Source organism: Equus caballus, chromosome 16 (genome assembly GCF_041296265.1).
Source record: "Equus caballus isolate H_3958 breed thoroughbred chromosome 16, TB-T2T, whole genome shotgun sequence".
Lineage (NCBI taxonomy): Eukaryota > Metazoa > Chordata > Mammalia > Perissodactyla > Equidae > Equus > Equus caballus.
Genome location: NC_091699.1, coordinates 12,000,119 through 12,028,089, shown reverse-complemented (window position 1 = coordinate 12,028,089; position 27,971 = coordinate 12,000,119). Strand labels below are relative to the sequence as shown.

Genomic DNA, 27,971 nt, shown 5'->3' with positions numbered 1-27,971 from the left:
AACTAGTTTGCCACAAAGCTGGTCGGGAACACACATCTTGTAAGAGTCAGCTTGGCAGCAGCCAAGTCACTTGAGATGTGGCATTCCACCCAATCCCAGGGAGGGAGGCAGGGCCAAGGGAGCCCCAGGTGGGCTCTAAGCAGACAGCATTGGCTAAAACAGAAACAAGGAAATAGAAAGTGTTTAAAAAGGAGGAGGAAACAGAGGGAAGTCTGGGAGAAAGATGCATCAAGGATGCTGTCAGGTGACTTACTGGAAACATTTATTGGAACACTTTTTTGAAAAATAAACAGAAAAGCCTAGAACACAGAATAGTGTCAATGTTGTGATAACAACCACCTCAAATTATGTCCACGTCTGAAAGACTGACAGGGATCCTAGGGGAAAAAACACTTACTTTGATGCATTGGGAAGATTGTGGGTACAATTTTTATATTCTATTTTGATTTCTGTTAACATTGATAAATGCTTATGCAAGATTATTTTTAAATGCTTTCAGAGATAAAGAAATCACAAAGAAAAACAATCAAAGAGTTTGACTACATAAAATTAGAAACTTCTACAAGTAAAAAAAAAGCAACTAAAATGGAAAGACAAACAACAAATGCTGAAGACTTATTTGTAGCAAATATGATAGGTAAGAGTTAATTAATAACATCTTTATTAATACTAAAAACTCCTGAAAATCAAAAGGAAAGCATTAAAAATCACAAGAGGCAAACAGAAAAAATATACAGGCATAATTCAAACACAAAATCACAACTGTTTAATACACTTAAGGAAAAATGCTAAATCTCACATATGAAAACAAGAATAAAATACCATTTCTTTTTTTTTTTTTTTTAAGATTGGCACCTGAGCTAACAACTGCGGCCAACTTTTTTTTTCCTGCTGTTTCTCCCCAAATCCCCCCAATATATAGATGTATATTTTTAGTTGTGGTCCTTCTAGTTGTGGCACATGGGACGCCACCTCAACATGGCCTGACTAGTGGTGCCATGTCCACGCCCAGGATCTGAACCCTGGGCCACCGAAGTAGAGTGCGCGAACTTAACCACTCGGCCACGGGGCCAGCCCTAAAACACCATTTCTATCCTACTAAGTTCCAAATATATTTTAAAATGAGAGACCAAAGTTAGCCACCGACACCTGTGTAAACTGTACAAACTCTTTTGGAAAAGAATATGGCAATGTACAACAAAAGGTTGTAAAGTGTTCATGCCCTCTGATCCAGTAATGTCACACCTGGGAACCTCTCATGAGGAAAAGACTGAAAATACAGACAAAGTGCAAGGAAGCTCAAGGACGTTCACACCAGGGTTGTTTATCTGTAAGGAGGACACCGTGAACCAGTGTCAAGGGTCAACAGCAGAGTGACGGCTACGTGAGGAACTGCTACGTAAAGTGTGAAGTAATAAAAGCAGAGACCAGCACCATAACCCTCGTGATCACCACTGCATGTCTGGGGGGACTGACGTGAGCAAAGTTGTGGGGTACAAGTAATAAAAGCAGAGACCAGCACCATAACCCTCGTGATCACCACTGCATGTCTGGGGGGACTGACGTGAGCAAAGTTGTGGGGTACAAGTAATAAAAGCAGAGACCAGCACCATAACCCTCGTGATTACCACTGCATGTCTGGGGGGACTGAAGTGAGCAAAGCTGTGGGGTACAAGATCAACACATAAAAGTCAGTTGTTTCTATACACCTGCAAAACAATCTGAGAAGGAAATTAAGAAAGGAATTCCAGTTATATTAACATCTAAAAGAATTAAATACTTAGAAATAAATCTAACAAAGGAGGTGAAAGATCTGTATACTGAAAATTACAAAACATTGATGAAAGAAACTAAAGAACATCTAAATAAAAGGAAAGACATCTATGTTCACGGACTGTAATACTTAACATTCTCAAGATGTCCATGCTACCAAAGCAATTTACAGGCTAAATGCAATCTTCAGCAAAATTCCAACACCCATTTTTTGCAGAAATGGAAAAGCAGATCCTCAAATTCATGTGGAATTACAAGGGGCCCCAAATAGCCACAATAATCTTGAAAAAGAAGAATAAAGTTGGAGGACTCAACTTTCCGACTTTGAACTTACTACAAAGGTACAGTAAACAAAGCAGTGCGGTGGCATAAGGACAGACACAGAGAGCAATGGAACAGAACAGAAAACCCAAAAATAAACCCACACGTATATGGTCAATTGACTTTTGACAAGAGTAAAAGGGGAAAGGACAGTCTTTTCAACAAATGTGCTGGGAAAACTGGATATCCACATGCAAAAGAATGAGGTTAGGCCCTAACTTACACCATATATAAAAATTAACTAAAAATGGATCAAAGACCTAAATGCTAAAACTATAAAATTCTTAGAAGAAAACATCGGGGAAAATCTTCATGCCAGTGGATTTGGCAACAATTTCATGGATATGGTACCAAAAGCACAGGCAACAAAAGAAAAAATAAATAAATTGGATTTCATCAAAATTAAAAACTTTCATGCATCAAAGGATATGATCAAGAAAGTGAAAACACAACCTACAGAATGGAAGAAAACATTTGTAAGTCATATATCTGACAAAGGATTAATATCCAGAATATATTAAAAACTCCTACAACTCAACAACAACAATAAAAACAACCTGATTGGGCAAAGACTCAAATAAACATTTCTCCAAAGAAGACATACAGATAGCCAATAAGCACATGAAAGATACTCAACACCATTGGTTATTAGGGAAATGCAAATCAAAACCACAAAGAAATACCACTTCATTCCTACTAGGATAACTATGAGAAAAAGGAAAGCAAGTGTTGGAGAGGATGTGGAGAAATTGCAACCCTACTGCACTGCAGGTAAGAATGTTAAACAGTGCATTCGCCGTGGGAAATAGTTTGGTGGTTTCTCAAAAAATTAAACATAGAACTACCATATGACCCAGCAATTCCAACCCCAGGTATAGACCCAAAGGGAGTGAAAGCAGGGACTTGAATAGATATTTGTACACCCAAGTTCATAGCAGCATCATTCACAATAATCAAAAGGCAACAACTCAAGTGTCCATCAATAGAGGAATGGACAAACAAAATATAGTATATACACACAAGAGAATAACATTCAGCTATAAAAAGGAGTGAAAGTCTGACACATGCTACAACATGGATGGACCTTGAAAGCATTATGCTAAGTAAAATAAGCCAAACACAGAAGACCAAAGATTGCATGATTCCATTTATATAAGGGACCTTTAATAGTAGACAGAAAGCAGAACAGAGGCTGCCAGAGGCTGGGGGCGGAGGACAGAAGGGGAGTTACTGTTTAATGAGTACAGGGCTTATCTTGGGGATCACGACAAAGTTTTAGGTATAGACAGTGGTAATGGCTACACAGCTTTGTGAATGTACTTAATGCCACTGAACTGTATATTTACAAATGATTAAAATAATAAATGTTTTGTTATATATATTTTATTACAATTTTTACAATGGGGGAGGGGGGCAATACTATGCATAATGAAAAGATAGGAACGAAATAAAGCAAATTGTCAGCAGCTGATATTTTAAGAAAAGAAATCTTTGGGTGGTCTCTTCTTTCTTTTAATCACTTTTCTCTATTTTCCAAATTTCTTTTCAGTTATTCTTTGGATAGAAAAAAAAGTTTTTAACACTTTTCAGGTGTTTTTAACACTTTTCAGGTTTTGATATGTATACAGTTCGCCAGTCCAAATTTTTCCTTTCTAGATAGGAAGTTTCTTCACATTTGGACCATTTTTACAAAGGATTTACTTAACAAGGGACCATAAGAAAAGGAAATAGTCACTTAAAATGATTTAAAGAAGTTCTTTGCTGCACAGAGGTAAAAGCTAACATCCTCTTCCAAGGCGATCCCACTTAGCCCGGTGAGGCCCAGCAGGGCGGCAATCCTTCCCTTTATCTGAGTTTGTCTCCCAGCCCCCTGGGCGCGGAAGGAGGAGAGGAGAGGCTTCAAAGGCCCCTCAGACGACAATTTCCTCTGGATGTGTGATAAAGTCCGTAATTTGACCTTCCACCAATAAATTAAAATAGGAATAGTAATTTAAACACGCAAGTGAGAATTTTCCTTAAATGTAACTAATCGGAATAGTTAATATTGATTTACCCTTACGAGTATCCTAAGCCCTTCCCGGAAGGTCCCATTTATATAGCAAATGATACTGACACTGTACTGGGTTTTCATGCAAGAGTGCAAAGGACCTGTTCTCCCTTTTCTGACAAGTAAATAAAACAGCAGGGAGATCAAATAACTCACTCAAAAGAAGATATAATTTTTTATCTTCCTTTTTACAGTCTCATATCCACTTCCGTTGGGGATAACAAAGTCTGAATTCTTATGCAACACTTATCTAAAAGTGTCGATTTTATCGGATTGATGAATTTTGCTAACAAAAGGCAGCGCTAGGAAATCTTTTATGACATATTTGGCCCATTCACAGGGCTAGAGCTTTAATTTAACCAACTTGAGAATTCTGAGGGAGAGCTGCAGGTGTTGGATCTGAAAAAGATCATAAATGGGTAGGCATATCAATCTTTATGACGGGGAAACAAAAACACTGTCTACTCGCTTGCCCTCCACAGCCAGGAGAAGGAGAGGAAGTAGCAGGATATTGTCTCAGGCTGCATAGCAAAGAGGAAGCAGCGCTGTCTCCCAGTGACCGCTACTGAGCATTGAGCAAAAGGCACCGGCCCAGAGAGGAAAAGAGGAACTGATAAAACAGCGAGGTTTGCCAACACTGTGTGCTCAACAAGGACATCTTCTCATTTTCTCAGCCATATCAGAATAAGTCACTCCCTCAGCCACCTGAACAACCAGGTGGCCTTCTGTCCCATAGTTCTCACACCCCTCCCATCCCCACCACGCCCAGCAGCACTGCCACCTTTCTGCCCCCACGGACCTCTCCCCACCGCGCTGATGGTAAGCAGAGCCGATCACCTGATGTGGCCTGTGGACGCTCCTGTTAAAGATCTCCACAGGCCATCCCTCCACTCCCTCCACTGCCTGAACTCAGAGCCACACTTCTTTCCCTGGGAAAACCTCCAGAGCCACCTCCCCCATCTCCCTGTCTCCCTGCTGCCTCCTGGATCCTCCTCACCAAGACAGCCTTCTGCCAGATGCAGCCAGCCATCTCTGGATGGGAAACCTCTCAGTCACTCCCCTGAACAAAATTATGCAACTCTCCCTACTTTCCACAAGATGAAACTGTGAACTCCTTAGCATGAAAGACTACAAAGATCTGGCCTTTCCCAATCTCCCCTCCAACGGCCATGTCTGTCTGTCCATCCATCCACCCATCCATCCAACCAACTGTACAAGCCTCTGTGACAGAAACATCCAGTTGTCTACCAAAACTCATCTCCCCCTTTCAATAACCAAGTTGCTGCTAAGCAGATGGTGAGGGGACACACTTCCTGGCCTCTCTTGCACTGAGGCATGGCCAAAATGGCAGGAAGGACTGAGTCCTCACGGACAGAATCTCAGTGGGAAGGGTGGGTGACCTTCCAGGTCCAGGCCTTACAGACTGGACCTTCCTGAGAACGTGAACACAGCAGTGCCCATGCTCCGCTTTGACCTCAGGGACAAGGACACCCTACAGTGGAGGGCAGCAAGATGGAGGCAACCTGGGTTTCTGAAGGCTGTGCAGAGCAGAACCACGCCACTGTTCATGTTAGAAAACCACCTGAGGGCCCGGGCCCGTAGCCAAGTGGTTAAGTTCAGGCGCTCCACTTTGGAGGCCCAGGGTTTCACTGATTCAGATCCTAGGCCCGGACGTGGCACCGCTCAACAAGCCATGCTGACGCAGCGTCCCACATGCCCTAACTAGAAGGACTCACAACTAAAAATATACAACTATGCACCGGGGGGCTTCGGAGAGAAAAAGGAAAAATAACAAACCTTTAAAAAGAAAAAAAAGAAAAGAAAACCCCCTGAAAGATCAGCTTCTAGCCCCTTTAGGCTTCCATGCTTTTTGGCCTCTTGGAGCAGCACCTTATCCTTTACCCTCCATGCAAGCAGGCACCAGGTGAACCACTCAGTAAAGACCCAGGCGACACCTGCCTGCCCAGTTCACGTTAGCGAAACGAAGTGTGCCCCGAAGCCTGCAATATATGTGGACGTTCCTCTCATTAGAAAACCTACTTGGTATTCTCCAGGGTCTTCTGCATTTTCTTGGTCATTTTATCAATCGCTGCCTGCCTTTTCCCTTCGGCTAAGAGGTCTGTTTTGTTCAGCACCACGACCAGCTTCTGGCAGGCAATCTGCCCAATCACAAGGCACTCTGCTGACTGGGTCTGCATCCCCTTGGTCACATCGATGACCAGCATCATCAGATCAATGATCTGGGCCCCTGGGAGAAGAGAAGACAGGGTTAGAGAGGGAAGAGGGGGAGATGAGCTCTGCAGAAAGTTGCCCAATGCCTCAGTCAAGCAAAACTGGCCAAAATGAAGCATTAAGATAAAAGTGGATGGCGTAGGAAATGAATGATTAGTGCCTACCACCTAGGACTGGGCCACACCATACGTGCTTTGATCGACATCATTTCACTGAATCCTGACAACCACCATGAGACAGGTGTTTTACCCCATTGGTGATGAGGAAACTGAGGCCTACGAGAGACAGACAGCTTGCCTGGAGCCACACAGCTCACATGCAGGAGGGCTAGGTGATTGTAAACCCCACGCCTTCCTATTACACCAATCCTATCATTTTGAGTCCATCCTACCTGGGAAGAATGTCCAAGCAGGAAAAAGCTCAATGTTAGACTTGGCAAATGCCTAGAGATTTACCCTTGCCAAGAAAAAGGAGAAAAGGGCTGAACAAATAAAGAGGCAGGTTGGGGGTGCGGTGTTCCTCCATGGCTCCTGGGTCTTCTCCTCACCATACCTGTGGTTTCATCATGATCATCTCAAGCTTGGCTGGCTTATATCTGCTCACTTCTTTTTGTCCTTTCTGCTCTGGTTGGGAAGTCCCTATTCTTTTGGGGGAGGCAGGGTGGGTAGGAGTAGCCAAGGTTCAGCTGCATCAACTGAGTGCCATATGAATGTGTCTATGTGTGTTTACATGTATGTGTATGTGTGTGTCGTATATGTACGTGTGTAAGCGTATGTACGTATGTGCGTGTATGTGTGTGCATTATGTATCTAAGCATGGTTGTGAGCATGGCCTGAACAGACAGCCACACCTGAGCTGAACAACAGCAGGTGGACAAATTACAGAGAAGTCAATGAAGGGAAACCGCCGTGAGTCATGTTAGGAAGACTGATGTTAGTGAGTACAGTGACCCTGTCCTTTTTAACGGAATTTGGAATAGTTGCACCCAAATAAAGGTATTATTTTGGAGATGCAGGAATACGCAAATGCCCTCCCCTTCGCCTCATGAGGAGTTTTCAGGACCAAATGACTGTCAAGGTGTGGCAGAGGACAACTATTCCATGAGTGACTCCCATGACCCTGCTCCAGCCAGCCCCCAACACACAAGAGCCTGAGCCCAGCCCACCCCAGAAGATGTGACCTCTCCCCAGGTCCTCCTGCCACCAGTCGTAGGGCTAGGTGGCCAGGTCTTGAGGCAGGATGGGACAAAGCTTGCAGGCGAACAGAGAGGAGTGTCCTGGGCTCCCAGCCTGCGCACTATTCCCTGAGAAGACCGGAGAGCCACCTTCACAGCAGAAGGGTCCCCATGCCCGGCCCAATAGGCCTCCGCTCTGGCAGACAAAGCTGTGTCCACAGAGCCAAGGCCACTCTACCCCACATGTGACTGAGGATTTTTCAAGAGTAATTCTGACAACCCGGGCTCCCTCTGGAACCTAAACATCACCCCTACCTAACTCAAACTATCACTGACCCCACTTTACAGATGAGGAAGTTAGGTGACTACTCTTGGTTATTCAGCAAAGAGGCAATCTGAACTCTGGAGCCTGTTCTTACCATGTGCCACATGGCCTGTCTTTCAGAATGCCGGCCCATCCCTCTCCATCCTCCTCTCCCACAACCTCACCCACTCCCTACTTCACACCGAGATGCAAGGCACACCCCACGTTAATTTTCACCCCTTGCCTGCCTTGCCTTGATCCTGCTCCTCCCCACCCAGACCTCGCTTGCCCCGGCCCTTCCTCCTCACCCCAGCTCCACTGAGAGCTCACCAACCAAGGCCTGGGTTTTCAATCCGTAAGCACAGCACCCAGCACAGACTCAGCAGGGGCAGAGCTCAATCAGCCTGTGTGGGACTATACTGAGCAAACAAATGCTTCCCCACCTCCTCTACTTTATTTACCAGGAGTCTGTTCCTCTTCTCAGAGATTCCATTTCCTACTAGTATATGAAACTATCCAGAAGTGCCTTGTCTTGGCCTGCTGGCTGCAGGAGAGGGACTCATGCATTCCATGTATTTACCCCATCTCACTTCTGATGCCTGTTAGGATCCTGGTGATGGGAAATGAAACTGAACTGACAGACCCAGAAAGGTAAGTGTAGACGGAGGCCAGTGGTGATCTCATGCACAGCCCTACTCCAGCAACTACAGGCTGCCTTTGTTTTAGGGAGCACACAGCTCTGCTCCAAAAGGCCAGGCTCTCGAGCAGACTCCCTGCAGTGCAGCCAACCTCAGGGACTTCTAAGGAGATCAGAGGTCACAGCGACATGACTGGTCCCACTGAGAACCAGGGCACCACTGGAAACCAGGGGTCAGCATCAAGCAACCGCCCGCTGCCTGGCAGCAGCTCTCAGTTACTCTCATTTCTTCACCAAACTTTGATCAGACAACAGGAAGTGACATAACTGGCCCGTCTTTTCTTTTTCAAAATCCCTAGTATTTCCACAGAATGAATCCAACAGTGTCCTTCCCAATTCCCACGAACCCAGGGTAGGAAATCACTCTGAGACTAGAGGGGCAGTGTGAGCGAGTGGGTGGGAAACACAAGTCAAAATCTCGCAGCTTACAAATGACCCTCTATGTTTCCAGTCTATCAGAGCTTTTCATCTAGTTGTACTAACTACAGAATCCTTTAAAGGTTTGCAGAATAATTACAACAGGGTTAAAGTTTCTCAGTACTTTAAAAAATTACAATTTCCAATTCTGTAGATTATATATCTTAATCATTTCAAAAATAAAAATAAAGAAAAACTTACAAAGGTCAGCATTTTAAAAAGTATAAGTTATCTGTGGGATGTAATTTTCCTTTTGAGACTGAAGGAAAAAAAAGAATTCAGAGGGGCCAGCCCCGTGGCCAGGTGGTTGGGTTCGTGTGCTCTGCTTTGGCGGCCCAGGGTTTCGCTGGTTCGGATCCTGGGCACAGACGTGGCCCTGCTCATCAGGCCACGCTGAGGCGGTGTCCCACATGCCACAACTAGAAGGACCCACAACTAAAAATACACAACTATGTACCGGAGGGCTTTGGGAAAAAAAGGAAAAAAGTAAAATCTTTAAAAAAAAAAGAAAGCATTCAGAAAAAAAGATTCAGCCAGAGAAACTGAACATAAAACTATAAACATATTTTAGCAACCTCAAAGTCAGATATCTGATCAAAATTTGATTTTTAATCAAAAGCTACAGGCAACCTAAAAAAAAATTATTAAACATAAAACAAAGAAAAATATATTTTAACTGGTGACATTAAATATTCAATAAACGATGTAAATACATTGTTACCAACAATATAAAACTGCAGTGGCAATCCTATTTGCCAAAACATCAAATCTCTCTGTGTACCTCAGCTTCCTTGTCTGCATGAGGAGGACAGCGATGGGCCGAGTCACTGGACTGCAGCGAAGATTGAATGAGACGACACAGGAGAAGGGTTTCACACAGCACCTGGGACATAGGAAGTCCTCAGGAATGTCAGCTGCTGTGATTGCCTTTCCTTTCACAACCACCACTGGGCATGCACTGTGGTGCTCCACGTATCTGCATCTCACTCTAACTGCATCTCAGCTCCGCAGTGTGAGCATCACAGACAAGAAAACAGGCCCAGAGAGGTGAAGTAACCAAGCAAGGCCAAGGAACAAGGTCTCAGGCGGAGAGATGTGAACAGGGCCCACCACCTTCTTTCTACTTCAGCACCCGGCCGGCCTGAGGAGCAAGATCTCGCATCCAGAGTAAACCGCTGGCTGTGGAGGTGGCGGGAGTGTTTGCACCAGCCCCTGCAGACGCTTCAGGACAGCAGAGCAGGTGCCAGGGGTCCCCCTCAGAGTGCAGCTCCTGGAGCCCAGAACGGCAGGAAGGGCTGCAGCTCTATAATCCCGGGGCGCCATCATTATTGCTGTAATCTGTATTCATTTATTCAATGTATTGCTTGTCTCCCCAACTTACAGGCAAAAAGACTAAGGCTCAGGAAGGTTAAATAACTTGCCCCAAGCCACAGCTAAGGCGAGAACCCAGCACTGGTCAGACTCCAACACAGGCTCAGCTGTCCCAGCCAGGAGGCGTCAAGACTTCAATCACACTAGGGTCATTCGGCTCCCTTAAGGAGAATCCCCTCAGGTGCATATCGGTTTTGTGCATTTCAGTTTTCCTGCCCACCCCCATACTTTTCCCAAAGTAGGGTGACCCTGGATTTTCCCACTCGAATTCCTACTGAAATAGGAGAGTGCAACTGTGCAGCAAGGATGTCCATCCTGCCCCACTCAGCACAGAATGGGAGGACCCGGAAACGGAAGGGGCTTACCAAAGAGGGTCATTTTGCAGGCAGGGAGCCAAGGCCACAAGTGAGAGGAAGAGGCAAGAGCAGAGCTTGGAGGCACCTGGCCAGGCATGCAAATCACAGCCCTACCAGGTGCCTCAATTTCCTCCTCTGTAAATCAGAATTTAAACACAGATGCCCACTGCAGAAGGTTTGGGGGCAACAAAGGGGCATGCCTGCAGGGCCCTCAGGAAGCGGGAGCTGCACTCATGGCTGTCAGTGCTGAGCCAAGCTCTCGGCTCTCGGCTCTTGGCTCAGCCTCAGCCTCAGCCTGCTGCTCCCACTAGTCCAGGCAGCCCCCGGGCAAACACATGTGGACAAAGAACTGAGGTACTGACTGAGTCGGGGGAGGGGAAGAGCAGGAGAAGGGGGAACACTTGGACCTGAGGCCCCCACCGTGTGCGTGGGCCTAGAGGCCCCTGGACATAAATGGCATGTCTGACTTGTTCACAGCGCCTGCCAGTGCTTCTCCTCGCCCTCCCAGCTCACCCTCTTCAGGGCCTGCCTGCCTCCGTGAAGTCAAACATCCCCGCTGTCCCACGTTGCTACACAATCGCCAGGGTCACTTCATCCATGGCAGGATGCACTGTGAGTCCAACAGGCTGGAGGTCCTGGCCAGGCCCACACCCTCCAGTGGAGGGCCAGGAAGCCAAAGGAGGCCTTGCTCACTGGAGGAGGCTCCGGGGATCTTGACCTTCGTTCCTACCAGACATTTTCATGAACAGCTTCAGATGGAGGGAAGTTTCATAAGGCTATTCCTCTCTGAGCTCCAGTTCCTCATCTGTAAAACAGAGGCAGTAACTCCCCTTCACTTTCTACTGACCTAGTTGGAAACCTCAGATCTGGATACAGGAGACAGCCCAGAGGGAGGGCATATTCTGATCTGGGCATGTGAGCAAGGGAATCATGGAGAGGGGTGCCGTCCTTGTGCAGGAAGAACATGGCAGGAGCTTAGAAGCCCACCTCGAGTGCCAGGGCACGCCTGCCATGGAGAGACGCAGGGCAGAGAGGCAGGGGAGGCAGCAGGCTGAGGCGCCAGCGAGATGGGCCAGGCTCCACCCCTGCCAGCTGTGCAGCCTCAGGTGAGTACACCTCTGGACTTCTTGGAGCCTGGGATCCTCCTCTATCGATGCTGGTGCCCCAGACAACATCTTAAGGTGGGGGAGGGTGTCTAGCACAGCACCTGGTGGCACTGAGCGCTTGGTAAATGCAAGGTGCTGTCAGCACTGGCATTTGTATCACAATGCCCAGCACAGTAAGAGCTCAGAGTGGCCATCTCCTTCTTTATGGCTCATGGACACACAAAAGGCCCATGCCCTTCACAGGAGGAAGAGGAAGACGAGTGTCACCAGCAGCATGGAACAAATACTAACAATACCTCCCCCAAATCCAACAGAATTCAGGAGGCCCCTCACAGGGGTCCTTGCTACATGCCAGCCAACAGGCTGGAGCACTGTGTCCACCAGTGGGCAGGAAATCCTTACTGTTTTACTCCAGCCTGCGAAGGTGGGCTCCTCCACAAACATCCCACGGAATTCCACCAGACGAGCAGGGAGACCCCCAAGGAGGAGAACCTGGGCAGCCAGGACTGGACATCTTCCCTAAGTCGGTAAGGTCCCATGACTCACTAACAACGAAACTCTGGCTTCTTGTTCTCTAGGTAAAGGATGTGCCACACCAAATGGACCAGAAGAACAACTTTCAGGCATTCCAAAGACTGCAGGTAACAAGTGGGAGTGGTGCTGACCTAGCGCCCAGTGGAATCAGTGTGAGGCCTGACAGACAAAAACCCAAAAGTATCAGCTACAGTCCAAATGACAGTCACCATGGTTTGGGAGCTGGACTGGTGTCAAGCCCTGGGCTCGGGACTTCACATCATTGGTTGCAAACTGACAACTTAAAGATGTGCCAGACTCTAAAAGGGGCGTTGTTTAGCCTGCACAGTGCCTCTGAGAGTATGAACACACTGCCAACACTTAACAATCTGAGAGGTCACATAAAAATCTTTACAAATCAGCAGATGTGGCAACACCGGGCCTGCATCTGACGTGGCCAAGGAGCCGCTGCCCCTTGAGAAGAGTTATGTATCCCCAATTTTATGCTGCTCCCCACAACTCCCTTTTGCTTCATTCCCTGGCATTTATATGCTAGCCTGGCTCCTGACAGGCAGACATACGACCTTGTGACGTCTGCTTGATGTGCGATAGCTCTGACCCTCACCACCATCCCAGGAGGAGGAGACTCTCCCATCTTAATAAAGAGAAATCTGAGGTCTGGCCACACAATAGTAAACAGCAGAGGCAGGGCTAGAACCCGGGGCTGTCTGACTTCAAAATTCCTGCTTTTTCTACTCAGCTGCCTCTTGGCAAGAGTCCTGCATTCCTGAGTCTCCTGGGAAGCCTAGGGCATCCCGAAGAGCAGGCGGGGAAGGCCCTGCGGGTGGGGAGCGGAAGGAGAGCAGACAAGGTGCAAAGGCAAACTGCCAGTGTCCTCTAGGACACACACCCCCCGGAGGCACAGGCCTTCAGGAGGGAGTGAGAGGAGCCATTATCACCGCGCAAAGAAATCCAGGAGAACAATGGGAGCGATGTTAGCAGTGGAGGAACAGGGGAACAACAAAGGGAGCCCATGTAAGAGACCAAGGGAAAAATAAACCACATGGACAAGATAGCAGACAAACAGAGATGCTGGACCTCCGCCAAAAGGAAGAAAAGCCAAAAAATAATAAACGCTGGAGACTCGCAGCAAATCACCCAGAGGGCAGAGAGAGGGCAGTGGTGCAGAATGACTGCTGCTGGCTGCGAAATCCTGGGTAAGTAACCTTCCCTCTCTGAGCCTCACCATCCACATCTGTAAACAAGGAAAAGCACACCACTGTGACACAGGGACAGCGGGCAGCCGTCTGGATAACACTCAAGTTGGATCTCTACTTTACACATTACACCAAAATAAATTCCAAATGGAACGAAATTTTAAACATAAAAAATAAAGCCATAAAAGTACTGGAAGAAAACACATGAAAGAATTTTTTATAATCTTAAAAGTAAAAAATATCTAGGTAAGATACAAAACCTAGAAACACATGAAAGAAAAAAAGGAAAGACTGACAAATTCAATAACATAAAAATCAAACACTTCTGCAAGGAAAAAAAAATATGATAAAGGCCAAAGATGCCTGGGGAGAGAAGCTTAAAATGCACATTACCCACAAAGGACTAACTGCTCTACTCTCCTTAATATTTAAAAAGTTTCTTCAAACTGGCAATAAAAAGAGCAACAATCCAATCAGAAAATAAAACAGTATCCACAGACAGTTCACACTCGACACACTCCCTGAGCACCTCCTGCTGCCGGGCCTTGGGCTGGTCTCAGCACACCAGCAACGAGAACAGAGGACAGTGCCCACCCCTTACAAGCTGGACTCACTGGCCAGTAAGGAAAGGCCACAGGCAGACATTACACATAGCACATGAATGTCACAGAAGGGTGGAAGATGGTAAGTGTCCTGGAGAAAAACAGAGTAGGAAAAGGCGGCTCAGGCATCTATGGGAGGCAGGCGGGCTGCCATTGTAAGTCGGGCTGTCAGGATGGATCTCCATGAGGAGGAGATATTTGACCCAGGACTTAGAGGAGAGGGCCTGAGAGTTAACCAGGGGAAGAGCATTCTAGGCAGAGGGAGGAGGCAGGCCAAAGACCTTATGGGGTGTCGTGGTGTCCAAGGCCCAGCAAGGAGGCCAGGGTGGCTGTAGGGAAGTCAGATAGGAAGCAGGGGCAAAGAAAAGAAATACAAATAGCTCAGACATATAATAAGATGCCCTACCTCACCAATAACAAGACAAACACACACTGAAACTACACTGAGATTCTAGTTTTCCCCCAGTGGGTTGACAAAATAATACTGACTATAATAATAGGAGCTGCCAAGTATGAAGTCCTTGCCCCACCAGGCGCCCCAATTACACACACTGACTCCAGACAGCCCTGCAGGACTCCAGATACCCCTATTTAAGAGATGAGGAAGTTGGGTCACAGAACTAGGAAAAGGGGGCTAGAATTCAAAGTCAAGCTCTGTGGTTCCAGAGGCCATGCTGTCCCTCAAAACATTTGGTAACACCCTTGCGCTACAGTTGCAGGAGACAGACAATCCTGTCCATTTGGAACCCGTGTTGGCAAAACCTCCTTGGAGGCCATTCTGGCAATAGCCATCAAAAGTGCAAATGCAGACAGCCTGTGACCCAGCAACCCCCACCTGCACATGAGGCACACACAAGGCCATCATCGAAACATGCTTCCAAGAGTAAAAACGTAGGGCCAGCCTAACGGCCTCTCAGGAGGACAGCAGTTACCTACACTCCAGCATGTCCACATAACAGAATATTCCACGGCTACCAGAAAGCACAGGGTGACTCTATATTCCCTGAGGAGAATGCTTGCCAAGAGAGCATGCACAGTATACTGGCATTTCTACAGATTTTGCGTGAGAAAGTATATGCTTGAAATCACTGTCCTTGGAATTTTAGAAGAAACTGCTCACAGCGGCTTTCTGAGTCCTGGGGTTAGGAAAATCCACTTCTTATGGTCTATGCTTTTATACCTTTTAAATTTCAAACCACGTGCATGTATTATTGATTCAAAAACAGTTTCTTTCTAAAAGCAAAGCTTTGTATCACTGGAAAACCAGTGTCATTTACCATAAGTAAAAGGATAAAAAAAGCACAAGAAAAATAAAACACTGCTATCAAATTCTAGCCAAACACCGTTGTTGCCACAGGTACGGAGCTCGCAATGGTAAGAAAAGTGTTAAAGCTCCAAACACCAAACAGAGACCTTCTCCTTAATGAAACCGGAGGATTTAAAGAACCCTAAAGAAAGAAGAACTTTCTCACCATGGTTAACATCCCTTAATGCCATAGCTGCACACACATAAAATCATCTCAGACACCATTCTCAGCACACATCTCTCCTGTTAGGAAACTCTTGCAAAGAGCCTAGATTTGATTCTACAAGTTAGGACATCCAATGGAATGGGGCAGGGGCAGAAGACAGACGGAGGGAGGCTCCCAATTATGTCTGTTTAGAGGTCATAACCTGTTAAAGATATTTCATCCTTCCACAAGACCAATGTAAAAACCATAGACTTGTCCTCACACCACAGTCAGCCGTGGTCAGGCTTGCTAGAGAGCAGCTCCCAAGTCTGGGTGTACCAACCAGACAACACATTCGAAGATGGTCATGAAGATAACAAACGAGTGAAGGGTATATGGGAGTTTTCTGTACTACTGCAACTTTTCTATAAGTCTGAAATTATTTCAAAAGAAAAAGTTTAAAAAAATGACTAAAGAGTCAGGGAGTTGGGGAAAGGGGGAAAGAGAATTAATTAAGTATCTAGGAATGCACCATGCACACCATTTCAATTACTGTTCACAACAGCCCAGGAAGGAGGTAGTTATTAATATTCACACTTTCCAGATGAAGAGACCAAACCTGGGAGAGATCTGAAGTGACTGTCCCACAGTCATACAGCTAGGGAACTGGGGGTCTGAATTCGAACCCAGAGCAGTGTGTTGGCAAAGCCCCGGCTGTCCCTGGAACCTGAGAGCCTGTGGCCACCAAGAGCCCGAGGGAAGGGGGAGTCAAGGAGCTGCCCAAGTCCAGAGGTTGGGACCAGATGTTCCTCATCTGAGAGAAATACGAAGGAAGTGATCTTAAACTGAAGCACGAAGGTGCTCAGGTAGATCTATGAGAGAATTTCCTGAGAGGCAGGGCCAGTAAAGATGCAGATGGATAACTGGAGACATGATTAAAGAGCTCTTCGCTGGAGGTGTTCAGAACAGTTGTCTCCCACTTCAGGGAGGAAATACGGATTAAACCAGGGTTCTCCATCCATGTACAGTCACATGCTGCATAGCGACATTTCAGTCAACGCTGGACCGCATATACGACAGCTGTCCCAGAAGATTAGCACCACATAGCCTAGGTGTGTAAGAGGCGATACCATCTAGATTTGGGTAAGTGCACTCTGTGATAGTCACACAATGATGAAATCGCCTAACAATGCATTTCTCAGACTGTGTCTCCGTCCTTAAAGGACACATGACTGTACCACTTTTGCAATTCTGCCACGCTCATGGATTCTACCTCTACTATTATTTACTTACACATATTTAAGTCACGTCATTTTTCTGAACTCAAATCCATTTATATTAAAAAGAACTTTACATGACAATAAATGTATTAAACTTGCCATAAATAGAAGTTAACTCTAAAAATAAATAAAACAAAAAACCAAAACACTGTGATGCAACGTTATTAAATCCTAACTAGATAATGCTGCCTGCTGAAGCTCTGAGCCTGAGGCCTGCTCTCTGTTAAAAAGGGATCAGCAAGAGCTAGTAAAAGACATACTAGCACTAAATCAACTCTCTCTCCTCTCATCTCTTGGATGAGAACTGGAAAAGCATGACCTTCGGACCCTGTCAAGCAGGAGTATTAATCACGCGCCAGGCACAGCCTCACACCACCGCCTCATCACCAGGCGTGTGGCCCCTCTTCAGGAGGCGGTGGAGTAACCACCACTTACACGGCCCTCCTCAGGAGAGGACCAGAGGCAGGGTCAGGCACCACAGGCAGAGCAGAGGTGTCCATGCTTCCTCAGGTCAAAGGTCAAAGGGGATGACAGCTTGCTGCCGGCTCCTTCCCAGATGGAGGCAGGAGGCTGGGCAAGGCAGGGGACCGGCTCTGCAGGGCCGCGCCTCCCCACTTGACCAGGGAGTTTTGCCTTTTTGCTTCTTTAAGCTACTGTGTCATAGTCTATCTGGGGTAATCTTTTTAGCTGACTTTGCGCAACAGTACAACTCCTGTTCAAGAGCAGTGAAAAGCAGCAGAAAATGGAATTTGAAATGTAGAAATAAAATAATTGCGGGCCATGAGCTATAATTTGATTTCATGCTTTACAAGGAAATGAAAGAAGGCTTCCTTAAAATGTATGGTTTCTGCTCTCTCTCCCCTCTCAATCCCCTGCCCCCACTTTTAACCATTTTAGGATTTCCTCCAGCACCGAAGAGAAAATAGGATTGTGGAACATGTTCAGTTCTCAAGTGTCACTGCCACTCAGGGGCAAGCTCGATTTTAACGTGAACTTCCCATTCTGGGTAAGAGGAAATTCTTCAATTAATAAACCGGGTGTGCGGAGGCCAGTCTTTAAGGTTTAATCAATTTCATCTGTACTTAGGATAAAAAGACTGACTATTCTACTTTTTTTTTCTCGTTTTCCTTCTTTAAAAAAATAATAAAATGAATGTTTTATTTTAAATTCTTTGAGGTTCGTATCTCCTGTTTCAGGAAATATTGTCTATTTCATGCAGTGAGTATGAAAACTCCCCCCTCCTTTCTTACTTTTGCTAAGAACCTTTTTTCAAAAATAACTAAATTATCCTCTGCCCTCATATACTATAACAGCTTGGGAGATGATACGAATTATACCGGATTTTGGCAGACACCTTGGAGGGGAGGGAAACAGAGAGACAAATCACCAAATATGGATGCAAGAGTTTCTTGTGGACAAAACAGTAAGAGGTGGACACGGGAATGTGAATTCTGAAGAAAATCCGTCCTAGGGCAGCCTAAGCAAACTCTACACTCAGTGCTGTCTGCGAGACCCAACCCGCCCTCACCTAGGAAAGGGACCCCACCCGGGGCAGTGGTGTCTCTCACTGGCTCTTGGCCGGGGCTCCCGCAGGGCAGGCGGGGTGGGCGCCAAGGGACGGCTCTCCAGGAAGCTCTGCCAAGCAGCACTGAATCAACATTCGGACTAGTAGATCAACCAGGAACAGCGGGGCTTTCCAGGGACAGAGAATTCCTAAATCTTTGTCCCGTGGTCACTCTGGGTACACTGGGAGTCTGGGGCAGAGGTCATGGTCAGGCCCCACAGTGGAGGGTGAAGAGCACAAACTTTGGGGAGGGTCAACTCCAGTCAGAAGCTCTCCCCCACTTACCAGCTATTGTGTCTTCCGCAAAACACCTGAACTCTCTGGGCCTGTTTCTTCATCTATAAAATGGAGATAAAACCACTACTAACCTTTCAGAAACTAACTAACACAGTGCTTGGAAAAAAGAAGGCACCTGATCAACTCAGGAGAACCCCTGTGCAATTCAGTGTAATCCCAGGTCTTCCCAACGCTTTTATCAAGGCGCCTTGGGGAAAATACTACACTGTAAGTCAACATTTTTCACAAAAACTCTGTAACTCTATGGCCCTGTCAATGTGACTCCCATTGTGAAAATGAGCAAGAAGTCCTCATCGTTCCCAACAGTGGCTACCAATGATCCAGGGTCTACCCTTTGCTGGCCACAGTGCCAGGCACGAGCCCACCTGCATATGAGAAATCTGAGGCTCAGAAAGTTAGAAACTGTGCTCAGTACACAGTAAGTGCTCACTAAGTGAGAGGGAGGAGGGGAAGGAGGGAGGGAGGGAGAGAAGGGGGAGGAGGGGAGAGGGAGGGAGACAGAGAAGGAAGGAGGAGGGAGGGGCGGGGGAGGGGATAGTGCAATCCAAGACAGCAGCAACTCAAGAACGCGGGGGAGCCAGGAGGCACACCTCCTCTGCCTGATCTGAGGCCCATTTTTGCTCCGCCAGGCCTCCTTAAAGTGGCACTAAAGAGGATTTCTCTTGAAGACAGCACCCTGGGATCCCAAAAGGAAACTCTGAAGGAAAATTCACCAGGAGTCTTTCCATCTCTAGGAGCCGGCCAGCCCCTGGGTTTCAGGGCACATGCATCTTCCCTTTCTGCGGAGAGATGAGTGGAGGAACACCTGCAGATGTGCAGGTCACCATGGGACTGAGGGCCACACGCACGGGAAGGGAACTTCCCACACACATGGGCTTTGCAGGGAACATACTACATCCCCCCTCAGACTCTCCTACCTGCATGCCTTGTGAGACCTGGTTCAAGGGCCTTTACCTCGCTGAGCCTCAGTCTCTCCCATCTGCAAAATGGGGATCATATATTATTTACAGATCATGCATGCAAACCTCATAACCCAGGGCCTGACACACAGCAAGTACTTAATCATGGAAATGCTAATTATCAGTGTTCTTGGACCTGAATTCCTGTTCTCAAATTCTAGCACTGGACCAAGGCCTGTCCTGAAAAGGAGACAGTGAGGAGCCTGCAGGGCCTGGTGGGCACCTCAACTGGGGTACATGGGCTGGGTGCAGGATGAAGACTACAGGAGACGGAAACTCTCCTGCCCCAGCTAGGGGACAGTTTCTCCTCAGCTCCAGCCCACGTGGCCAGACAGGAATATGGGCCTGGAGTTGCCAAGTCTTCCAATTTTTCAAGAGAGGCCAAAAATCTGGACTATTATATGAAATTCGCCAACTTTTAAATGTTGACAACCAATTCAAAAGAATGTTTAAACTGTATGGCCCAAACAAAACATGTCCATGGGCCAAAAGTGGCCCGCAGCTCCCCAGTGCGAGATCTCTGGAGGAAGTTTTCTCTAGAAAGGAAAGTTAGAGGAAACAGAACAAACATCCAGCTTCTCTGGTGGTTACCTGTTTGAATCAGAAAAGCACTCAGCATTTGTGTGCTGTGCTTGGCGGGCTCACAGCCCCAAACCCTCTTGCCCTTATGACCCACATTTGGGCCTTGATGGTGGTGGGGAAGGGGGATGCCAGGTTTATCCTGGAAGAAAAGGACAGTGGGCTCTCTGGAGTCACGGGGCCCCAGAGGGGTAGGGCAGGGGAGATGAGAGGCCACAGGCTCGGGGTCAGACAAACCTCAGCATAGACCTGGCGCCCGCTGGGCCACGAGGGAGGAGCACTCTCCCTCCCTGGCCTGGGCCTCTTCCAGGGCAGATGAGGAGGAGGTGCTGGCTCCCCCCTACCCCAACATTCTGGACTGAGGCCCTCACCTAGAATAGCAGTCACCGTACAGCAACACTGCGTAAAAACAGGGGTCACAGAAACAGTGCTACTTCACAGGACTGTTCTGAGGATCAAAGGAGTTAATGCATGTGAAAGCTCTGGCATTTGACATATTATTTTCTCTCTGGCAGGGTTTCTCCCTACAATTTCAAGCACAGATTTCCATACTGAGCCTCAAAATACTCTCAGTAGGTAGAAAGTTCGAGAATAACCTAAGACAATGATTTTCCTGGAAGAATGAAGCAGGAAAACCTCAGAGACACCAGGCTGGAATTTCCTCCAGGACAGACATTACCTGTACCAAGTTCTCAGTACAAGCCCTTTTCAGGAGAAATGCGTGTAGTCTTCATAGCTAACATTTAATGGGCTGCTTCCTGTGAGCTAGGGACTATTCTAAGTGTTTTGCCTGCATTAGCTCATTTGATTCAGTCCTAGGATGGAGGCACTATCTACAGCCCCATTTTGCAGATGAATACTCAAGGCACAGAGAGGTTAAATCACTTGCCCGAGATCAAAGAGCTAGTTGGTGGCAGGGACAGGATTCGACCTCAGGTACTCTGAGCCCAGAGTCTTGGTTTCTAAAAGCACTATGTTACCCCATGTGCAGAAGAGAGTGGGAAGATCAGCGCTCCCACCAAGGACCAGAGAGAAGGGCAGTGGGGTTGGGCTCCCACCTCCCCCGCCTCACCTCCCCAGCCTCATCTACCACTGCCCACTCCTCACTCTCCAGGCTTCAGCTGGGCTGACTTCTCTCAGCTCCTCAATCAGCCCTCTCTCTACCACCCCAGGACTTTGACGTAGAAACATGGGTCTGAAGCATTCTTCCCAACCTGTCACTTCTGCTGGCACCTCAGCCTTCAAATCTCAGCTTAGATGTCACCTCCCAGGTATTTTCCTGACTCTCCCTGGTCTGGATGAGGTGGCCCTCCCTAGGGGTGCCATAGTCCCCACACTGCCCCGGGACACTCCCGTTCTGTGATTCAATGGTTCCCCTGCATCCTCACCCACAGAGACAGGGACCTAGTCTGTCTTTTTCCCCACAGAATCCCTCACATCTCGCAGCACAGAGTAGGTGCTCAACAAATACTTATGGAGTGAATGAAAAGAACTAAGAAGAGAAGACTAAGCACTTTACTTAGAATGTTCCCTCCATTAGCAATTAATGGGCTCTTCTCTATTCTTCAGTGGTGACGTCCTAGTATATTCCAAAAATGTATGTGTACTTGTTTAAAAACAAAAAGAGAAGGAAGAAAAGCTGAGCTATGAAGCAACCATGCCAAGGACAGGACCCCATCTCATGAAGATCAGGTGGCCCAGGCCCTGCAGAGAGAGGGCCCGGGGGCTGCCGAGGGCTGTGTCCACTTGGAGAAGACCCCAAGCAAACCCCCAGTGAGGAGTAGGATGGGTCCTCACGTGTCCACTTTACAGATGAAGAAACTGAGACTCAGGGTGGTAAAAAAAATGCATCCAAGGTCACACTGCAGGCAAAGGCAGAGCTGGGACTCAGACATAGATCTTAATACTCCCTGGCCCCAGACCTCCCCCTCCATCATGGAAGGGGTGGGGTCCATCCCTCACAAGGCATTTGAGGCAGGACGACCAGGGCCACTCTCGCTGACTCGCACACTGGTTGTGCTAAGAAACAATGGCTGTTGCTGTGGCCTCAGACACAAACAGGCCCTGGTAGAAATGAGTCCCCAGGCCACAGAGAGCCCCTCCTCTGAGGTACAGAAACGAAGGCAGGGCAGTCTTGACTAACCCCAAGCTGAAGGTGCTGGAAGGCCCAACCAGAGCTCCAGTGAGTGAAACGCTCTGAGTTCTGCAGAGTCGCAGAGCCTGAGAGAGTGGATTTAGGAAACTGTTTACTGGGGAAGCAGGAGGAAAAAAAAAAGAAAAGAAGGGGGAAAATCTACCATAAAAAGTAAGTAAAATCAGCAGAATTCCTTCATGAAAAGGGTGGAATTAGCATATGGCCTCAGCTGCCAAGTGGGGCCATTGAAGCAAGCAATGTAAATGAGTTCAAGATACAATTAGACATTTTTCTGGACGGAGACAGAGGGGACTGAGGAAAGCATGGCAGGTCACATTTCAGACGGAGCAGCAGGAACACATTTCACTGTGGAGCGGCCCGCAGAGCCCACCATGCAAGAGCTCTGAACAAGCGACCACAGGGACAGGGCACAGAGGACAGGCCAGGCTGGCGTCCCAGGGAAGCAGGCCCACTTTGGGGGGGCGGGGGGGGGTCTCTCCCTCCCCACTATTCACTTCCCAAGATGCCTCATACATACTTGCAAACCAGCCGCCCAGGCACTGAAATCAAGTTTGGTTCTGTTCCACTGTGTACATCTACGTGCTTTCCCCTGGGCGCGGTCCCACGCCCCAGAGAGAAATCTGACCCAGTCCCTGCCCCTTAGGAGCTCACAGTCTGATGGGAGAGACACGCACAAACCCTCAACAGCAACAGAGTGAAGCACATCAAAGTAAGATGAGAAGCTTCTGTTAGGCAAGCACAGAAGAGGCGAACTCAGCAAGTGGAGAGAGAGAAGGGGCCAGAAAGCCGAGGGAAGAGACCATTCCAGGCGCAGGACACAGCAGGAGGCTACGGAAGCCCCAGCTGCCAGTGCCTCACAGAAGACGCTGAGCATGCAGTTCCCCAGGTCTTCGGGGAGAGGGCCAAGTCACCTCAAGCTTTGTGAAAAAAGGACAGAATGACCAGAGGCGCCAATCGCTGGCCCATGGACCAGATATGACTCAATGGCAACAACTAAGGACAGCTGTTCCCAATCTTCTCTAGAGCGTAGCACATGTGGCCCACCCAAGGAACAGAGAATGCTGGGTCTTTGTGAGGGACAATTTATGAGGCCCTCTCTAGCCCAATTGATTCTGATGGACTCCTTTATGCGGCTTACTGCGAGGACTGTCTAGCTTCATCAAGCTCCCTGGGCCCTGTTTCCTTCAAGGTGAAATAAATGTTTACTCCAGTCACTCTAAAAGGACCACAAACCTTTACTTGTGTTCTCAGCACACTTACTGGCAAAGAGCATTTGCACAGCCCGAGCCCCTGCCCCGCCTCAAGGCAGAGGTCTGTGCTCCTGCATATCCCAAGAGTCAGACCCACCTGAGCCAACCTCTTGCATCGATGACCTGGGTCTGTCGATTTGAACCCAAACAATCCGTCACACTCTGAGAAGAAAATTAGGCCCGTTCCCGTCTGTGCCCAGTACCTTGTCTGTAAAGTGGCCTCACACCAGACTAGGTGAAGGAGTGACAGGACACAGGGCACAAGTGCTTGGCACTGTCCTTCCCTTCTTCTCTCCAAAGCCCAGTAAAGGCTGGCTGCCTGGCCACAGGACTACCTTCTACAGTGGCAGGGGAGAGAGGAAAGGGATGCGTGTAGCAGCCGGGGGGGTGGTGGCAGCGGGAGTGGCTGGTGCCGACTCAGTGCTCTGCCCTCCTCCTTAGCAGAGACAAATGGCATTAAGCTCCCATTTAGAAACAACCACTCTGTGCCTGGCACCATGCTGGGGACACTTATACCTATCGTCACATAATCTTCACAACAACCGTGTATGGTAAGCACCATAATTCCATCGTTCAAAGCAGAGCTCAGTCAGAGTGGTCACAGGCCCAAGCACACAGCGAGTGAGCAGCAGTACCAAGGTCCCAAAGGCCATGCTCCTCCATAACCCTTCAGAACTCCCTTGTAGCCATGGGTCCTTATTTTAAGGGGCCCTTGCCACTGCCCCTGCCCCTGCCCCAGCAGGAGGTCTTCAAGAACAGACACAAAAGCAAAGAAGAAACCACACTGGCTCAGGGCTGGGGCTGGACTTGCCCCATCAAGGCATCTTCTAGAGAAAAACCACTCTGTGCTGGTGTGAGGCTTCCCGGGGCAGCACTTATCTTCATGTTTAGCCCCTAAGTCTGTGGGCTGAAGCTTTAGGGGCTGAGGTTAGAAGCTTCATCCTCTTCCAGGTAAGCATGCCCAGGCAGCCAAGCATAGGGCATAAAACACAAAACTCACAGAGAGAGGTGTAGACTCAAGTCCCAACACCAATGTCTGACCTGAGGAAGCCGATTTACCTCTCAGAACCTCAAGCTGCTCACCCATATGAAGCACCTGGGGAATACAGGTGTCCCTAAATCCTTCTTTTGGGAGGAGCGGGGAGAACCATACTTGAAGAAAATTTTTTTGGAAAATTCCAAATACGAATGGAGTTTTAGATGACACCAAGGAATTACTAATATTGTCAGCTGTGATAATGACATTGAGTTATGCAAGAAAATGTCTACATTTTTGAGAGATATATACATAAGTAGTAGGGGTAAAATGACTTGAGATCTTGTGAATCTATTTTAAAATACTTCTGAAAAAATGGGGCAGGATATTTGAAACAAGCATGGCAAAATCTTAGCAACTGTTAAATCTGTGTGATGGGTACGTCAAAGTTCATTCTATCTTGGGTATGTTTAAAACATTCCATTAAAACCAATAAATGAACAAGAATCTCCTTGAAGACAGACTCTAGCAACAAAGATGAGTGCAAGTAAGAACTTGGGAATGAGGAGGCATGCACCAAGGGCTGAGGGTAGCCATGGAAGCCATTTCAATACAGAATCAAGTCTAAAGAACTGTGATATTTATTCTTTCCTTAAAATGACGTGCCTATCATATACCAATTGAGTTTATTACAATTCTTGAAAGCAGAGACATATACTACAAATGAGGTCACTAAAATTGACTAAGAAAAAACCATGGAGCAGAACAACCAAGACCAGGAAGGCAGGAGGGCATCATAGAGTGGGGCTTCATTCCTGAAGTCAGTAGCTTGAGACAACCAGACTTCAGCACGTTCATCAGAGATTTAAAAGCAACTTCTAGTTGAACCATTACTAACTGGAAAGTAAAATAAGCTGGAGGTCTATGCAAATTAAAACAGTGAGAGGGAAAAGATCACACAGAAAATAACAAAAATAAAGACTAGAGCAAGCAAGCATAGAAAACATTTTTTTTTTTAATTATGAAGATTATGATAGTTAACAACCTTGTGAAACTGCAGTTGTACATTATTATTAGTTATGTTGCAGGTACACCGGTTCACTCTTTGTGCCCTCCCCCGAGCCCCCTTTCCCCTGGTAACCACCGATCAGTTCTCTTTGTCTATATGTTAACTACCACTTATGAGTGGAGTCATACAGAGTTCGTCTTTCTCTGTCTGGCTTATTTCACTCAACATAATACCCTCAAGGTCTATCCATGTTGTTGTGAATGGGACGACTTTGTCCTTTTTTATGGCTGAGTAGTATTCCACTGTGTATATATATGTGTGTATATATATATATATATATACCATATCTTCTTTATCCAATCATCAGTTGCTGGGCACTTAGGTTGGTTCCATGACTTGGCTATTGAGAATAATGCTGCGATGAACATAGAAAACGTTTTTAAAAAAATAGAAGTTGATGACAAAAGACCAAATGTATAATAATAAATGTAGAAGGGATACACTAACCTATTAAAAGAATGAAGTTTTAAAAACACAAAATATAATCCCATTTTGATGTTTGTGATTGGGTGGTAGCATTTGAAATTTCTTCTCTCTCCTTTTTTCTCAGCTGCATTTTCTGACTTCCCCACAATGCACATGCACACACACACTCACCCACACATGCATTCATGCACTGGCACTTCCTGGTTGCTTTCAACAGGCCAGGCATTAGTCTAAACATGGTACAAAGATTATCACACAATCACTCTCTTTTGTTTTTATTAAATTTTCCATTTTATAAATGAGGATATGGAGACACAGAGAGGTCAACTTTTCATTCTCTTAGTCGGCCAACAAAAATGGTTGTAATTTTCTACATAAACTTTAGAAAGTAACTGGTAATATCTATCATAAATGGTGAGTTAGTGTCAGACTTCACAAACTAAAGGCAAGGTCTCCAACAAGATTGCCCTCACTTCAGACAGTAGCCACAAGTTTGGGGGTCCCCAGCCCACACTTCTGGTCAACTGGCTGCAAATCTAGGGGGTTCTCACAACACCTATCAGGTTAGATATTTCACTAAAGCAATTCACAGAACTCACAAAAGCACTACACTTACAATTACAGTTTTATTATAAAGGATGTAAATCAGGACCAGCCACAGGGCCATAGGCAAGATATGGGAGGGTACTAAATGCCTGCCCTCACCCCACAGAATCAGGACACATCACCCTCTCGGCATATCAATCTATTCACCAACCAGGAAGCTCCACTGAGCCTCAGTGTCCAGAGTTTTTATTGTGGCTTCATTACATAGGCATGATTGACTGAATCATTGGCCAAGAGATTGAACTGAATCTCCAGCCACTGCCCCCATCCCCAGAGGTCAAGAGTTCAGGCTGGTGTCTATGGCCCAAAGCTCCAATCCTCCAATCACATGGCTGGTCTTTCAGGCATGACTAGCCCATCCTGAGTGTTCCCTTTAGCATGAACACAGGTGTGGTCCAAGCGCCCACCAGGAACAACAAAGACACTCCTATCACTGGGGAAATTCCAAGAGTTTTAGATTCTCAATCCCAGCAACCCAGGACAAAGACCAAATTCTTTATTACACAACAATAAGGCTAAAATATGTTCACACATCACTGCCCTCCATTCCCCCACAACCCCCACTGCAAAATATAAGTCTGCACCTATTGATGAAGCCATCTCATCCCTGGTAATCTGCCCTAAAGAATCTGAAATGCAAACAAATGCTCATCATAGTGTTACTACAGTAGGAACTATTATACACAATGCATATATTCATCAAGAGGGTGGATAAACAAAGTACAGCAGAGCAAGACAATGGAACACCATGGAGCCGTTAAATTTGTTTTCAAAGAATATTTAATGATATAGAACAAGGCTCATGGTTCAAAAAACTTTCTAAATCAGGGTCTAAATTTCTATATTCAGTAAGATCCCTACAGAAAAAAAGAGTATGTCAAAATATTAACAGCAGTTATCCTGAGTAACTAGATTCTTGTTTCTTCCTTATACCTTCCTCTATTATCCAGATTTTCAATATGCATAAATTATTTACATATTCAGGGGAAAAAAGGCTTTTAAAAAATAACACATGAAGAAGAAAACTATATACACTAACTCCCACGAAGCATTAATAAGCTAATTAACCTGAAAGTACATGGCAATGACTGCATTTCAATATTCAGAATTTCTTTTTGGTTCTTTTTCAAATCTATCTACCCTTTTTCATAATGTCCTAATCTCACTATGGACTCTATTCCTTCATTTACATTTCAAACATTCTTATTTTAAAGCCCCTTTCAGATTTG

The 27,971-nt window shown here is 46.7% G+C and overlaps 1 protein-coding gene across 2 annotated transcripts in view; it reads right to left on the bottom strand.

Annotated features, from left to right (window-relative positions):
- EEFSEC (eukaryotic elongation factor, selenocysteine-tRNA specific) overlaps positions 1 to 27,971 on the bottom strand; it is a 260,481-nt gene that overhangs the window by 165,046 nt on the left and 67,464 nt on the right. For both annotated transcript variants that reach the window (XM_023619866.2, XM_023619867.2), the window contains exon 2: positions 6,182 to 6,389. In XM_023619866.2, the coding sequence (XP_023475634.1) occupies positions 6,182 to 6,389 (208 nt within the window). The remainder of the gene's footprint in view (positions 1 to 6,181; positions 6,390 to 27,971) is intronic.